Genomic DNA, 17,078 nt, shown 5'->3' with positions numbered 1-17,078 from the left:
TATTTTTTAAAATTTTGAAGTAATTTTCATTTCAATCCTTCAGTTTTATTAAGTTTCATCGTCATCTTTTATCTTTTAAAACACAATTAATAATTCCTAGTTTACAAGAAGGGAGGAGGAGTGTGAATACTCTATTTTGTCGTAGCTTCCTGAAATACTTTTTTAAAAATAAAATAAATAAAAAGCATTAATAAAAGGAGAAAATATGTTTTAATAGTATATAAAATAATATCTATAAATCATCTTTAAAAAATACTTTCCTTTTTTGTTTGACTTTCAAATCCCAACAATTAGGCCTTGATCTGAGTTTTCAATTGGGAAGGATCAAATGAAAATTCAAATCCTCACAATTAGGCCTCCATCTAAGTTTGGGGAATGTCAAATGCAAATTCGAATAACCAAATTTGTGCTTTGATTTAAAATGATAAAAATTAAATAAAATTAATTAAAATTTTTTGTTTGATAAAATTCAATCTTTAATGATGGAGACCCTAATTTTTATCTATAAAGGGAAAAGGAAGGTTGTGGATCAAAAAGGGGGAGGGAAGGAGGGAGGGAGGGAGAGAGAGAGGTGAAAGTTGAGAGAGCTTGAGACTTGAAAATGGAAAAGAAAGCTTAGAGAAGTAGCCAGAGGGAGTGGTGGGACAACTAGAAGAAACAAGTAAAAAATATTGAAAGGAATTTGTTATGCCTTTTGTTTGGCACATTATGTATCTAGAGTATTTCTTATGCTGATGAACATCAATATGAGAAAGAGGCTTGTACATATCCATTTGCTAGACACATTTTCTCTTCCTTTCATTTTTTTTTTTCATCTCTATAGATTGTTGGCAGAGCATTCCTTGTGATTTGACAATGGTCTCACGCATGCTCAAGAAATGAATTCAGCAATTTTGTGGCCAAGTGTTTGTCTCATTTTACGCTATCCTATACCACGCTTGTCTTGCCTTGATAATCACAGTTGCCTTGTTCGGCGTGTGATTGTTTTCAAGGATTATATTCAACGTCCTCATATCAACAATTATACATACATCTCTTTTATTTTCAATTTTCTTACCTATTTCAAATGTGTATTGTGCAACGGTACAAGTATTAATAGGCATGTGTACTACGTTGCAGCATATTTCATTTTGAGTAATGTTTTTAGAACCGGATCGGATATTAAACCGAAAAAGTCAGCAGTTTAGGATTCACATGATTCAACTGGGTTGGATCAATGGTCAAACCGATGATGTAATAATTAAATTTAAAAATTATATATGTATATAAAATCTAAATATAAGAAATACATATGAAATTGTTATTTAACTTAAAAAAATTAAATATTTTAAGTTTATCATGACTTAACAAACCACATGATACAACATAATATCAAACGATTAAAAAAATTAGTTATTTTTTTAAAAAAATTGATAGGAAATAAAAAAAATTTGAACAGTCCGGTTTTTGAAAATCCGATCCAGTTTCTAGTTCAACAGCCGGTTCGAAACGGTCCAACTCGACTTAACCTCTAAAATAATTTTTTCATGTAAACTAAATTGAAATCCAGACCGATTGACGGTTGGACCGGTCTGATTTTGAAAACATTAATCTTGAGAGATATTAACTAATGGATGATTGATGCATCATGTCACAACAAATCTGGTTTGGCTCCTTTTTCTCGTTGCTCCATTCATCTCGTTTAATTTAGTGAGATTACATGGCTTGATGGATTTGACCTTTGCCGTAACTCACATTTTATTTAGTTATTTAATTTATTTATTTTGATTTGCTCTTCTTTTAATTTTCCATGTTAACTCATACCACATGAGATTTTTAGACTCTTCATGATACATGGTTAATTGCTATGTCATGTATAGCAATGGACTACTGTAACCAATCAAAATGTTTAATTTGTATATAATGATCTTAAATCCATTTTTAAAGAAAAAAATAGAAGAAAGTCTTCTTTTATAAAAAATAAACAAATAGATTAAAAAAAATTTCCATACCATATGAGATTTTAGAATCTTTACAGGTATGAAATAATTGATTTTTGTGTAAAATTTTTAGGCAGTGCAAGATTAAAAAATGTGTTTTTTTTTCATGTTTCCAAAATTATTTATTTTGTATTTTGATGAACTCTTACATTTATTGATTTTTCTTTCACAAGAGATTGCCACAAGGAGAAATTGACATTGAAACCAATTAGTAGAATCACACTCCACTCAAGACGTAAAATAGTGTTAAATAATATTTTAGAAAGTATAGTATTTGACTAATTAAAAACTATCTCTCAGTATTATTATGCATAAATTAATTTAACAGTTATAAGCCAAATATTTTTAATACATGAAATACACAATTAGAATCATAAAAATGAAAATTTAAGAATATTTTTAATTTAAGAAGTTAAAAGTTACAACCTTAAGATGAATAGGCTTTATTTTATTTTAGATGGTTCGAAAATTTAATTATATTTTTAATATTTCGTTCTAATAAGAAAACTTAAATATTTTAATATAATATTTTTTATTTTTTTAATAAAAACTGAAATGCATTACAAGATAAAAGGGAACAGCCCGAAAACAAATAAACTACAAAAGGAGAGTCAAGAATTCAATCATCATCTATCGCTTCGGCTAACCAAGGTGGTATTATTGATGGGCCATCAAGTTGCACAAGGAAAGGGGCAGCATGGACCCCAGCAGCCACCTTTTGTGTTTTGGGCAAAGAGACAAAGAAAATGCTAGAATTCCATTCTGACACAATCAAAGATCTCATCAGGCAAGGGCAAGGCCATAATTGAAAAAACCCCATCTCTGGGTATCCGTCCAAAATTCACATATAAAATGCTAACTTTATTTTACTTGTCACTATTAATTAAGAATGTATTCAATAATTAAAATCTGATTAAATAATATTCCCTCTAATTTTATTTATAAATCTCATTTTAAAAAATTTATTTAATTTTATTTATAAATCATGATACGCCTTTTTAAATAATATTTAAGATGTATTTTTAAAATTACCTTTTATGAGAGAGAAAAAGTAACAGGATATTATTTTTTAAATTTTTTATATAGAAACATATTTAAAATTTTACTTATCTTTATTTCTTATATTTTTATTATATTAGTATTGATAAAGTTAATAAAAATGACTTACAAATAAGATGGGAAGGAGTATACTATATTTTTCATTATGATCAAAATGATGTTTCGCGTCTAGATGTTTATCCTCTTAGTCAGTAGCCACTTGTAACTGAGAATGGGCATATGCCCCTCTAATCGGAAAAAATTACATACCAGTAAACAAGTTTTTTTTTTTTTTTACACACCCCATCTCTCTTATATTTTAACACCCCTAATTCTTGATATTTTAAATTTTAATCCTATTCAAGTTTTAAATAACAATGAGCTAAATTATTATGCCTGTTCTTGAAACTATCATAGAGACAATTTATAAGATATATAATTATTAATTAATTTTTTAACTGTTAAATTATTTTTTCAATTATTAATATATATTTAAATAAATTTGCATCCTCTACCATTGCTCTTAGCTGTTGTTCTGTCATAACAACAAACATGCAGTAGATGTAGCAGATAGTAGGATTATTGGCTGCAAAAACATTGCATCCCCTAAAACATGCAAACAACATCAAGTGCCTTTGGTTTTCTTATATTTCATATTCAAAAAGAACTTTTAAAAATTTATAAATATTAAAGTTGTTTGGTTTCCTAAAATTTGACCCCAATTTCATTTTAAAAATACATTTGAAAAACTTTAAAAACCCATTTCTTTGACTCATTTTTAAGTAGCTTTTTGAAAGTTCTTTCAATATTTTTGTTATCTGATTCTTTTTTTGCAGGACTTCATCCAGAAACAAAGCCGAAAAAATGAGAGAAAAAATAAACAAGAAACTAAACAATGCATAAATAACAACAGAAAGAAAGCTTACTAAAACACACTCTATTAAATGATGTTAATAACACATGTTTATCAATTTTCTGCCCATACAAAACACCACAGTAAAAAATAATTTATCATATTAATTTTTAATATTAATGTATATTAAATTATTTATATAATTATTGTTCAATATCTCATAAAAATAATTTAATTTCTATTGCTTATCATTATTTTATTACAAATGTTTTTCCAATTTTTTTAGTTTTACATTATTTTATACAATTTTTATTATATAAATTACTCAATAAATTTTTTTCATATTATTTATACATTTTATTTTTCTTTACGTTTTTTAAACATTTCTAATACATAATACTTGTATAATAAAAATTATAAATTATTATAAATTAATTTCCTTTTTAGTAATTACATATTCAAAAGTACATTTTAAAAACATAAATCATCATTAATTCAAACAACTTTTAATTACAACATTAACTTTTAAAAAATTATATCTAAACATAAATTTTGATATAACTACTGATATTCACTTTTATTGAATAAACTTTTAATAAATTAACTTTTGATAAATTAAAAACCAAACACACATGATGATGTTCACTCAAAAAAATATAATGCAACATCATGGAACAATTATATGGCATGATTTATCGTAGTATCGACAAGCCATCTTTGGGGTGACATATCACCCGCTTTATTGTAGTATCCACAAGCCATCTTCTACCACGCGCTAAAATTGCAAGAAGCTGACACAGCTTCTCGTATCGTATCAGAGCTTCAGCCAAGGCAAAAGCACATCAAAGACCATCATACCGGATGTATATATATTGCAACATTATTGTACATAATAATTATGATATTCATTTGTTGATTGACATTCCGAGAACTTAGAATTGATTATGTGAAGATATAAACTTCGTCATATCCTTTCCTGCAACAAGGATTAAGACAATTTACATCAGCAAAGCAGGATAGTGCCTACCTTGTTCGCAAAATGCATTCTGGACTTACCCTGCCTTCCCACCATAAGTGGGCTTGTAATTGTAAATGAGATTGTCTCGCACTTCTTGTGCATCTGGTCTGGTTGTAGATTTCCTAGCTTCACTGAAGGAGCAAACATGTGTAAGAGTTTTTCCCCCCCGAATTATACCTAATTTTTCCCTCACGAGAAATATTAATAGGTAGTACTACATGAATTGAACGTATCACAATTCCAGGCCCTGACCTGACAAAAAAGTTTGCAGCATGTTGAGTGACTCGAATAGCATCCTCTGTGTGTGGGATCTTTTGCGAGCCCCATTCAAAAGCATTTTTCTGTGACATCATTTGTAAAGCAAATTATGTAACTGAAATGAACTATGAACAAAACCCAGAAAGAAAAAAACTGCGAGCAAAAAACATTCAGGAATCACCTCTGGGTGCCATTGGAAGCCAGTTACAGGGTAGTTCCGTGAGCGCACTGTGGATACATAAACCTGATGCCCCAGTAGATGATGTTATTACATTTCATTCAGAATAAAGGCTGACAAGAAGTCATGAATACGTATATGTTAAAAAAAAACAACTTTTAACAGACGACACCACACGATACCTTATCATCTTCATCTGTGCAAGTTGTCAAGATCTCGAAAAACCCAGATAATTTTTCATTATTCAGAAGCCTTTGTGGGGATATGCCATACTGTCAACGCCAACACAAACAAATTATACTATGGATTTTTTTAAAAAATGTATCTAGTAAACTTTATTAAACCATTTTTTATTGTAAAAAAACAAGTGGATAAATTTGAAGACAACAATTAGCAACTAAAACAATAGAGATTTGAAAATGGTAGAAGACAGGGCATGAATCATTCTGTCTTCAGGAGCGTACATCTAAGATCCAACAGATGCATAGAACTCAGTCTCTGTGATGCAACACACACTCATACACACTTGCACAGCTCTGAACAAAGGGAGAGAGTTGGGAGAAATAGAAACAAAGAGGGAGAAATGAGACTGAAGGACAGAAGAGTAGGAGGAACAAGAGAGGGAGACGCAGAACGCAGAGAGAAGAGGAAGGCTATCAGAAAACCGGATCAACTCTTTCATTCAAGAGTCCCCTTGCAAGAGTAAAGCCTAATCTATTTAAACTAAAGTTGCTTACCTATTAAGGAAACCTCAATCACTCATCCATATAAAGCCAATTTTCAGATTACCTTCTACAAAATATTAAAATAACACAAAGGAAACAACATATTAAAAAAACACAAGAAAACCTATTTTTTCCTAGAATAATAAAAATTTACTAGCCTAGGCTTACTTCAAAATATATTATTCTTATATTTCATCACTCTGCCTCCCAGATATGGCAGATGAGTCTTTTATTATATATCAGTGGTAATGAAGACACTGAGAACAATTCATATGCAAGGTCACGCTGCAATTTGTGACGTTTAATAGGAAAGATCATTCTACACGAAAGTCATTGACAATATACTACTCACATGATGATTTTGCATGACAATACAATCGGTGCTCAACTTCTTTAACAAGTCCGGAGGAAACCTGTGGGAGAAAGTGACCATCAATTTGCATATCGCATATCTGTGAGGCCATGACTAAACAGACTTGAAGAACTTAGAAATTCAAAACATGGACGATTAAAAACATCACAAATGAATATATCAAAACAAATTATTTCTATGCGCTCTATAATGAAAGAGAAGCAATGATGAAAACAGGGCAGTGGCAACCAAGGTTCAAAACTGAGCTTCTAGAAAATTAACCAAAACAGTAAACAGAGAAACAAAATACGACTGTTTACCTTTGGAACATAGATTCATCAAGATTTGCGTTTTCGAAAAAATCAAGCGTAGTTGCCTGATTTGATGCATTATATTCTTCAAGGATATTTAGGTCCTATTATCAAGGAAAACAACAGCAAATCTTTAATTTCTTTTCCTTTTAAAGAGGGCTTTATATTTAGCATCAGACTCAGAGCTCACAACTGTTCGTAACATGTCATGAATGTTATTCTGAACTTTCAAAAAATGTTTTTTAAAAATAAAGCTCTCCAATTAGATATACAAGGAAATGTTTCTACCGTCATGCGTCATGCCGTATTTTTGTCAAACACTATAAGCAGCAATGCTCACAAGTCACAAGATAACAGGAAAAGACAATACATATTGCATCAACTGTACTCAATCTAAGAAAATCAGCCAAAAAGGAAATCTTAAGGCCGCAATTTACCTCGTGAATATTTTTAAAGTTTAGTTTATATATTTACTCTGCCTTACAATAGATGATTGCACCCAGCCACACAATTTTCATCTTCAGGAAAGCGATCCAAGTTCTAATAAACAAAATCATAAAAACTTATATAGAACCATAAGATGGGTAATTTACCTTGCTAACAATCATTGACATAAGTTCAAAACCTAGGCAGATGCCATATAAGGGGAAATGATTGCCATCATCATTTTTCTCCAAAACTTTCTGCAGCAAATAGCGAAAAACTTTTCCCTCAAATTACTAGTAATTTTCAAACGCATATTAGCCAGGATTAGAAATGGATAAGGAAATACCTTGAAGATTTTCTCGACAGTCTCAAAATATGATCCAGTTTTAGCCCAACCACCAGTAAATAGCACCCCATTGACCAACTCCAGCTTCTGCCATGATAATGGAAGACTGAGTCGTCAAACAAGCATCAAAAAACATGTTTTTCACTTCCAAGAGATGTTTCATCTTAATTAATTTTCTTTTGCGATTGCTCAGTTATACTATTGCCACCACTCAAAATATCACAAAACGAAAAGGCTACATCATTCTATTCATTCTAAAATTTTAACTTGACCTTTTACAAATCTATTTTACAAAATTATAAAAAGGTCGACATAATTTAAGAAAATTAATTTAATAAATTTAATTCAGACCATTAGATATTTATAAGTTAAAATATGTTGATGCATATGATTATTATGCGTGCTGATGGCCAAAAGATATATACGAATATAATTATTACCCTGTATAGTTCATACATAATCAAAATTTAATGTGGATAAGCTATACCTTATTATTATTTTTATTTTGATATTTTTATCTTAGAATAAACATGATGGAAACTGAAAAAATGAACTATGAAATCCAATCTAACGGATTGAGAAGAGACGTGCGCAAAAAATCAGTATCCATTAGCTTGGATCTCCCAACATCCCATGAACGACGTCCACGTATAATGCTCAATAAATTGAAAGTAAAATAAAAATTTAAAACTTCAAATAAAATGGGAAAATGTATACATGTTAAAATTTAAAATTTCACTTATCAATTGTTAATGTTTACCTGTCATAAGTCCTTCCTTCAATGATAATTTCCCAAATAAAATATAAAAACAAAAAGACATAATCGATGACCATGAAACATGAACCATCTATGATCTAACTATATTTTAACCATCTATACTTCACCAGAGGGGCAGAGAGGAGATGTGCTGGAGAACAGCAGCCTGCAGTGGTATCCTAGGGATCTTGAATGTTGAATATTAATTTTTTTACTGCCGTCAGAATGAGGGAAACCACTACCACTGATTTAACACAAAAAAAGTTATAATGTATTAATTTATAACTTGGTAAGATCTAAGATGCATTGTTTCCTTTATTTTCCAACGGAAAATTTTTGGTGGAAAGAACAGGGAGGAAAACTATTTATTGCTTCTTTAGGCTTCTGAGCTACGGTAGAAAGCAGCAATCAGCGATACATACCTTGAGAAGAGTTTCCCAAGGCTCATTAAAGATCAACGGAATAACTCGAGCTCCGGCGGACTCAACGAACTTGACATAGGAGGCGGCAACGGAAGAAGCATTGGTGGCATTGCTGAGACGTCCAGAGGCGCCGTCGCCGGGGTGCGTGATGATCCCGATGACCGGCCGGTAGTACAAGTTAGGGTTCGGGGCGGGGCAAGTGGAAGACGATCGAGGCAGCGAGTCATTGTGGCGCTGGCTAGGTAGAACAATATCGTGAGCCTCAGCAGATCCAACAACGCATCTCAAAAAGGAAATCAGAATCGGAATCCAAAAGTAGCTCCGGAAGGTGGTGGTGGAGAAGGAGGGGGAAGTGCTCCCCACGACGTCGTTGGCCATGCGGGAGCAACTAGCAAGGACGATGCCGATTCTGGGGGAATCCGAGTTACGGGAATAAGTGCTGACGAGCTTGACTGAATGGAATTGCCACAAGAGTAGCAGGAGCTGAAAAAAAGCGATACGATAAGATTTTTGCCCAAAAAAAAAGTCAATAAACAAAAAGAATATTAAAAAAATAAATGCACCACATTATATATACTTTATTTAATTAAAACATTTAAAATAATTTAAATAAAATAATGTATGATATCCTTCAAATTTATTTTATTATTATAATAAAATGTATATTTAATTTTTTTATTTTATTATTATTATTATTATTATCATTAAAATTAATTTATATTTAATGTTTTTTAAATGTTACGTTTTTATTACACAGTACGTAAACGACTTGATGCATCAGGTTTCAGAAAACATACCGACACGCGTTGCATCACAACGAAAGTGTGGGCCCAATGATTTGAGACGGGGCAAAAGCGGCAGGTCATTTTTTTACGGGAGTGCCTCGTCACTACTTTCCCTTTATTTCCTTTCACTTCTTTCATTTCAATTATTCATTAGTTTTATAACTTTAAAAAATTTAGTTAATAAAATAATATTCATTTTAAAAAATTTATTTAATAAAATAGTATGTGAGATTGAGATAGGAGAAGTAAAAAAAAATAAAAATAAAAAGAAGTGGAGAGCGTTTTAATCCTGCCTTTTCAGTCTTTGTTTTCGATCACGTTGATTAATTACTGGCGGACACCTTTGGGCAGGCATGCATGACCGCATGAGAGGAGAGAGAGAGAGATTGTAGGGGAGGGTAATAAATGAATAATAGACTATGAGTGGGTTCCACTGGCGGTTGACTAACTGGACTATCTCATCTTTGAGCCCTTTTACTTAATATGGGCATTTAATTTTACTTTTGTACCAAAACTTTCATTAATGTTGACATCAAATATACACATTATGCATATTAACAAATATATATATATATATATATAGGTCATGCAAATGGAAAGCACTCTATAACCAGTCATTTGCCCTCTTGTAAGAGACCCCACAGTAAAGGGATTAGTCACCGTTACGAGCGGTGGATAATTTGAACAATTGAAAAAAAAAATATACACATCATGACTGCCAGAGGTTAGTCTGAGTAATAAGTGATTCAATTTTATTTAAATAAGGTCTCAAATTTTAGCTTTGTGCATGCAAAATATCCCTGCTAAGAGACTTACCCAACATAGCTAGATGTGAGACTCGGGTTGGATTCAGATTAGGCAGGGTGAATGAAAGTGTAAGTCGCTTATGCTCCAAAATAACTAAATTAACACTAATATAATATTAGTGGCAACTAGGTTGTTTTTCACTAAAGAGGCCAACTAAGGTTAATTAAGACGAAACCAATAAGTTAAACTAACCAAGAATTGATTGATTTTAGCTAATTAAATTAAGTGGACAAATTTAATTAAAAACTTAATTAACTAGTGAAATAAAAATGCCGATGTTTTAACCCTTTCTAAAGTAGAGTCTTAAGAGTTGTAGGATGTTAGATTCCTTGTCCACTCTTTTTAATTAGGCTTAAATTAATTTTTACTCTCTTAATCAAATTAAACCCCTTACATAATTTTGTGTAAGTGTGTCTTTCTAATCAATTCAATTAACCAAATCTTTGCACAATTTTGTATAAGTCCTTAATCAATTTTTTAGTTAAGTGCAAAGTGATCAAAACTCTCCGTCGGTTCCCTTTATGTGTAGCTCAACCTATGGTAAGTTTAATACATAATTTTACACACAAAACATTTTATTAAACACCAACCAAACATATTTATACATAGGTAATGTAAGAGACATTCAACACACATAAAATATATATTTATATGAATTATAATGTATTAGAAAAAATTTTTAGTAATTACACAAAGGGAAATCAAGTGAGAAAATACTAAACTAACAAGTTAAATATCAATTTTGTTAATAAAAATAAGATATAACAATGCTCCTAACTTTAAGAACAAGATTACATTTACTTAGATTTAAAGGAGAGTAGTCATAACTCTCAACCTTCTTTAAGACACTTCAAAACTCTTCTAGCATCCTTTCCTCTTAACACTCCTTGTAAATTTAGCCTGTAGTCATCTTAGAACTCATTTGAGCACAATCTTTTTCATCATGGTTGAATCATACTCATAAACACATTAAGGATTTTGAAGTCAAATCAAGAAAATGAAGCTTAGGGTTTGAAGAGTGAGGTGGAAGAAGAAGAATGGTGGAGTTGGATTAAGATTTTAATGATTGGATAATGAGATATGGATGAGAGAAAATGAGATGGAGATGAAGAACATGAAGAACAATGGAGAGAGAATAAAGAATGGTGGAGGATGAAAAATGAGAATGAATGAAAAAATAAATACTGAAAATGAAATTAGGGTAGTCTGATTTAAGTCTAGGGTGAATAAACCTAACTTTAGTGTTAAAAAAATGGGTTAGGATAACTTTATTATTTATCATAGTAAAATAAACGAAAATTCAAATGAAAATGGTTTAAAAACTGAATTAAATAAAGCTAAAGGTAATGAAAAATTAAGAGAAAGAGTGAGTGGATTCAAAGTGTGATACCATGTGTGTAAGACCATGTAAGACTTGTATTTTCATGCCAAAACTCAAGTGTTTTGCCTTTTGACTCATATATTATTTCAATCCAATGGTCCTCATGTGCCAAATCCAAGGTGAGTAACTTTATACAAATAAATGTAATACATAAAATCAAAGTTCAAAGCATATGAATAATAATTACATTTTTAATTAAAATTAATTTTTAAATATGTGAAATAATGTAATTAAATAATAAAAGCTAATTATAACATTATACAAGAGCCTTTGGGGCATGCCAAATAGCTTAAAAATTGTAACCCCACACATGCACAAAAATAATCTAGCCTAAGTGCAAGAAAAATAAGTTAACCTGAAACTTTAACTTTCCAAAATTATCAACTTATAAAATTAATTACTCTCAATCTAAAAAGAATTTGAAAAATCTAATTAAACCATTGTTCTTTTGGACTAAAAATACATCTTCACAAATTTTCTCAAATATTTTTTCAAAAGTCCAATTTTATGATCAAAATACCCTTAATACACAAAATCCTTTACTTAGGTGATTTCTCACAATTAATACAATAAGTGTATAATTTGAGTAAATATAATATATTTTTTTATCAATAATAATAAAAATAGTGTGTAATAAATGGGAGTTATTAGTGAAGCTCTCCTTACAGGATGAACAACCAAAAAAAAAAAAAATGTTCACATCATGTGGGCTTCATTTAAGTTTTCGTCCTTTTCACGAAAAAGAGAGAAGCACATCGCTTATTTTTTTGTTGTCTGAAAATTAATGTAGGCTTGGAGCGTTATTATTATTATTATTTTTTGGTTTAAATGATTGTTGGAGCCTACTAACATATTTGTTATTTTTATCTCAACATTTTGAATTTGGAGAAGCCTCTGAGATATTTTTTTATTTATTCATAGAAAGTAGTTGAGAGATTTTCTGTTGACAATAAGAATGTGGAAGATTTGTGTCTTCCTTGGAATGATAGCGGCATGCCAAATCAACAGCAACATTGAAATTATTACCAAATAAGCATCCGAAATTATCTTGAAAAACAATTTTCGATATTTTCCAGGCCCTAATGTCATACTTCTCTTCGCCTACAGTAAGAGGTAGATTCAATAAATGGCAGAAAAGAAACCGTCCTAATCATTCCTTCATAATTAAATGAACACTTCAATTTTTTTGTAGAAATGTATTTAGTTTATTTTCCTTTTATCGTAATTACACACACACACACACACACACATCAATAGGTTGTATTACAAGTCCATCATATTGAATCAATATGACGTGGTAGCTATTCCATTCAATTGTTATGAGCAGCTATATATCAATGAAAATTGTAGACTATTATTTGAACAATAATAATACACTATGGAAATTAAAGTTACAATTATTTCATACTATTCTGTCTATAATGCGCTGGTGTGCAACACTAACTAGTTTACTAACCAAACTCAACTATTTTTTAATTACTTTTATTTAGGCCTGATAACCAAACTAAAACCCGTTTTGTAAAGCAAAAGCCTTCATCCGAGAACATGATACTCGAAATAATTAATACTTCACACCCCTAATTAATCGCTCTCAGAGACCACATCATATGCCCAAACTTTGCTCCAAGTATATGATCATTTGCCAAAACGTGCGAAGTCATCGAAATCAAAACACCTCATCAAAAGCACATCGTTCACTTCATGATAACAGAACATATCCAATGTTGAGGATAACAGAGTGGGGATATGATCATGATCATCATATTGGGACACGTGGTTTTGTTCCTCATCGACATCATGATCATCATGAATAATGGGAATATTGTTTTCTTGATCATCATCATGATCCTTCTTAGTTGAAGATGATGATAATGAGAAAACGGGGTGGTGGAAGCTAGTGTTGTTATTGAAGCTAAGTAACATGGAGGAGCCACCCGAAGCAGAAGTGAGATCCAAAGTCATCTCAGGAAGCATATGGTTTTTGCAAGAATGAAGGCCAAAATAGGTGGTTCTGTATAAGGGAGGCTTCTCTTGTATTCTCTGAACTTGTTTCATCGCTGAGCAACCTTCTTGCCTGTGACTGCACCTGTAGTAATTCCTGCATCCATACACACACATACACGTCATCTGAATTCAGGAAAGAGAGAAATTGAAGATCAGCTGATACAAATTAAATATGAATAGAATCGATTCGGACTTGAAGTATTTTGCATTTGTGGTCATTTTTTGTCCATATTTCCCATGCATACTCGTCGTCAATCAGAATTGGAGAATCTCTTTCCCATGTTTGTATGCTGCTTCTGCAAAATGAAAACAAGAAGTTCAATTCTGCCCACAACGTACAGAAAATAAAACAGTCGAAGTTCAAGCATTTATTTATTTTTGTTGTTATGATTGATCAGAGGCTTTCTCAAAAACTAGATCCTCGATCTCAGTAGATCTTAAAGACCATGTTTGGGATCTGAGAATACAAGTATAAAAGGGCCAAAAATGGTCAGAGATTTTTAGAGATGAACATATAATATATGTACGAGGATATGAATCCGAAAATTGTCAACTGTATACTGTGACATAATTATAAATATATAATCCCATTCAGCACGCTTTCAGCTAATTCCAAAGCATTTAGATTAGTTGGATGTTGCGAAAAGCACATGGCATAGAAGGCTTAATCTTAGATCAAAATTGCAATGATGAATATATCAGATCTGGAGAGCTACAAGTATAAATAATTCTTACTCTCTCTTAAAACAGTCTCTTGGGTCATCTGATTTTCTGTTGATGAATCTCTTGCAATTTACATCCACATCCCCAGCAACCCCGGATTCATGGGAAATATTCCTATCCGAAGAAGAATCAGTGAAGAAAGAGACATCATGGGATTGAATGTCTGCAGGATCGGTGGTGGTGTTCAAGAGCAGAAAGGTGTTGGTGAATGATCTAACAATCTCGGTGACAAAATCTTGAGCAAATGGACTTGTGACTAATAACAACGATTTTTGATCTCCTCTACAATTGGATCCATGACGAAGTTGTTGAAGCAACTGGTTTGTGAACTCACGCCCTCTGACAAGCTCCTTATCTATTGCCTGTTTCTCCAAATTTGTTTGGCTTGTGAGAGCAAGGTCTGGACTCTGCTGGAGAGGTCTATGAAGTGCAGAAAACCTGGGACATATAATAAGGGCGCGCGCTGAACCCACTCCCAATTTACATTTGCCATGTACGCGTGAGAGACCAGAGGCATTAATATTTTAAAAGGTAATTTACAGCTTATCTTGTCACTATCTGTCTTTGTTAAATTACATTTGGTATCCACGAACTCTGACATATGATTAATTAATTTTTAAATTATATATTATCTGATATCCAGCAAGTTAGAATCATGTACGTATTTTCAGTTTTAAACACGCTAACGAAGACATTTTTGGATTCACATATGCTTGAATTTGGTATCGTGTGTATAAAAGATTATAACTCCTTTTTACAGGCAAAATGTGTTATTTCCTATTTTTCAGTATGTTTATGTCTCTGTGAGATTTATGTTATCACTTGTTTAATATTGAAATATCTAGCCCAGGCACACATAATTATGATGTTAGGTTGACTCGAAACTGTTATTTTATTTTTGGTCCGATGTCAAGGAAATATATTTTAAAAATATTAGAGTATCCCTCTTTTAATAATATATAACATGAGTTATATGAACATTTTTTTCAACAGTTAATCAGTACTAAATATATATAGCATAGGACTAGATTCTTTTTAAGGTATTTTTTTTTATTTTTTACATATGACGTGTCTATACTAAGAAAATTTGGTTCGAAAGAAATTATCTATAGAAATCTTTTGCATTTCTTCACCAACATAATGAGTCGTTGGCAGAAAAAACATAATGAGTCTTAATTGAAACTAGTTACTCAAATCAACAAAAAAATATATCATTTAATTTAGTTATTAAGTCCCCTATACATTATTAGTATTAGTAATACTTTGTTAACTATCAATTATTAATTAATAGTACAAAAGCATGAGTGGGATGTTCTATTCATAACTAATGGGTTGCTTCTAAAAAATATTTTCATATGTATAATTAACAATTATATATATAAGAAAATAATTGTATTATACAACTTAAGAAAATCTATTAACGATAAAAATTATTTGTGAAAATAAAAAAGAAAAAATTACATATAGATCCTATCTGTAAAATCTAAAAATTATAACTAAGTCTCTTTGAATCTGAATGTAATTTAAAATTAAGATCAAAAAATAATAATGTCCTTGTTAAAAATATATTATATTAATCAAATAATTTACAACTTTTTTATAAGTAATTTACAACTAATACTTCATATATTTAATAGTTAAATCGATTATGCATTATTAAAAAATTTAACATTATTTCCTTTAGTCTTATTTATAAGTCATTTCTACTAATTTTATCAAGACTAATATAATAAAAGTATAAGGAATAAAAGTAAGTAAAATTTTAAATATAATTCTCAAGTAAAAAGTAACAAATGAGTCAATTATATAATTTTATTTTTTTATTTTTCTCTCTCTTACCTTTTAAAAGCAATTTGAAAATTTTAATTTAAAACAAAACAATTACATGAACAAGTAATTTATAAAATGAATTAAATTGTGCTTATAAAAAATGACTAATATATAGGATTTGCGGAGTAATTGCTTACTACTACTTCATAACTAATTTGTAAGTATCACTTTAACTTTTGATAATTATAACTTTACATATTTAATAGTTAAAAAATTTGAATATTTGATATAAAATTAGGGGCATTAATATCTATGCATTTTAATTTTAAATTACATTCATATTTCAAGAGACATAGCTGTGGCTTATAAATTTTATGAGATTTATTTATAAATAAGTCTACTCCATGGATCTATATGTAATTTTTTCAATAAAAAAAACTATCCTAAAACATTATTGCATTTAATTAAAATAAAATTTTATTAATTACTTTCCTGAATGAAAATTATAAATATATAAATAAATAATTTAAAAATTATAATAAATATTTATTCAAATATAAAATTTTACTTGCAAATAAAAATAAAATAACACGTGAGATTTCTCATCTAAATGGTCATGTTTCCATTTAAAAGGTTGCACCAATAATAAACAAAAATCCACTGATCCACGCGCTAGCGAAGTTCGTGTTATAGAAAATCCAACAAGAGAGTGCCACGTGAGAAAAATAGATCCATCAAGCGGTGAAGTAAGTTTCAGAGGACATGGATGGAGGTGGATGTTATTCCGTCGTAGGAGAAGCGTGAGATCATAGTGCTTGCTTCTTGAGATGGCGTCAGCTATTCATGGAGAGGGTAGGGCAGTGCAAAAAATTTTCAGTCCAATTCAATTTGGTATAATTTGAGATAAATTTGATCCTGTATAGTTTAAATAAAAATTAATATTTT

General features: G+C 30.5%; 2 protein-coding genes across 2 annotated transcripts; both read right to left on the bottom strand.

Moving 5' to 3' along the window:
- Positions 1-4,511: 4,511 nt before the first annotated feature.
- Positions 4,512-9,126, bottom strand: LOC129316055 (gamma-glutamyl hydrolase 2-like). Its single transcript, XM_054960301.1, has 10 exons — positions 8,664-9,126; positions 7,485-7,571; positions 7,306-7,395; positions 6,722-6,816; positions 6,402-6,462; positions 5,507-5,596; positions 5,328-5,390; positions 5,141-5,229; positions 4,927-5,019; positions 4,512-4,846 (listed from the first exon to the last, which is right to left on the bottom strand). Exons 1-10 carry the CDS (start codon positions 9,039-9,041, stop codon positions 4,813-4,815), a joined length of 1,080 nt encoding a protein of 359 aa, XP_054816276.1. The 5' UTR covers positions 9,042-9,126; the 3' UTR covers positions 4,512-4,812.
- A 4,145-nt stretch (positions 9,127-13,271) lies between these two features.
- Positions 13,272-14,856, bottom strand: LOC129316758 (WRKY DNA-binding transcription factor 70-like). The gene is made up of 4 exons (XM_054961139.1): positions 14,848-14,856; positions 14,376-14,770; positions 13,886-13,936; positions 13,272-13,734 (listed from the first exon to the last, which is right to left on the bottom strand). Exons 1-4 carry the CDS (start codon positions 14,854-14,856, stop codon positions 13,272-13,274), a joined length of 918 nt encoding a protein of 305 aa, XP_054817114.1.
- Between the last annotated feature and the right edge of the window lie 2,222 nt (positions 14,857-17,078).

Source organism: Prosopis cineraria, unplaced genomic scaffold (assembly GCF_029017545.1).
Source record: "Prosopis cineraria cultivar Desert tree isolate PC_DT_omini unplaced genomic scaffold, ASM2901754v1 PC7, whole genome shotgun sequence".
In the NCBI taxonomy this organism is placed as follows: domain Eukaryota; kingdom Viridiplantae; phylum Streptophyta; class Magnoliopsida; order Fabales; family Fabaceae; genus Prosopis; species Prosopis cineraria.
This window is presented reverse-complemented; position numbering and strand designations above follow the sequence as displayed.

Bases quoted from the DNA above. Each gene is read 5' to 3' on its own strand.
- LOC129316055 (XM_054960301.1), bottom strand. From the start codon at position 9,041: ATGGCCAACGACGTCGTGGGGAGCACTTCCCCCTCCTTCTCCACCACC. The intron at 5,597-6,401 runs GTGAGTAGTATA...TGGCGTTGACAG, and splicing joins TTGTCATGCAAAATCATCAT to TATGGCATATCCCCACAAAG. The intron at 5,230-5,327 runs GTGATTCCTGAA...ATGATGTCACAG, and splicing joins GCTTCCAATGGCACCCAGAG to AAAAATGCTTTTGAATGGGG.
- LOC129316758 (XM_054961139.1), bottom strand. The intron at 13,937-14,375 runs GTAAGAATTATT...TTCATTTTGCAG, and splicing joins AGAGACTGTTTTAAGAGAGA to AAGCAGCATACAAACATGGG. The intron at 13,735-13,885 runs GTATGCATGGGA...GTATGGATGCAG, and splicing joins CCAATTCTGATTGACGACGA to GAATTACTACAGGTGCAGTC.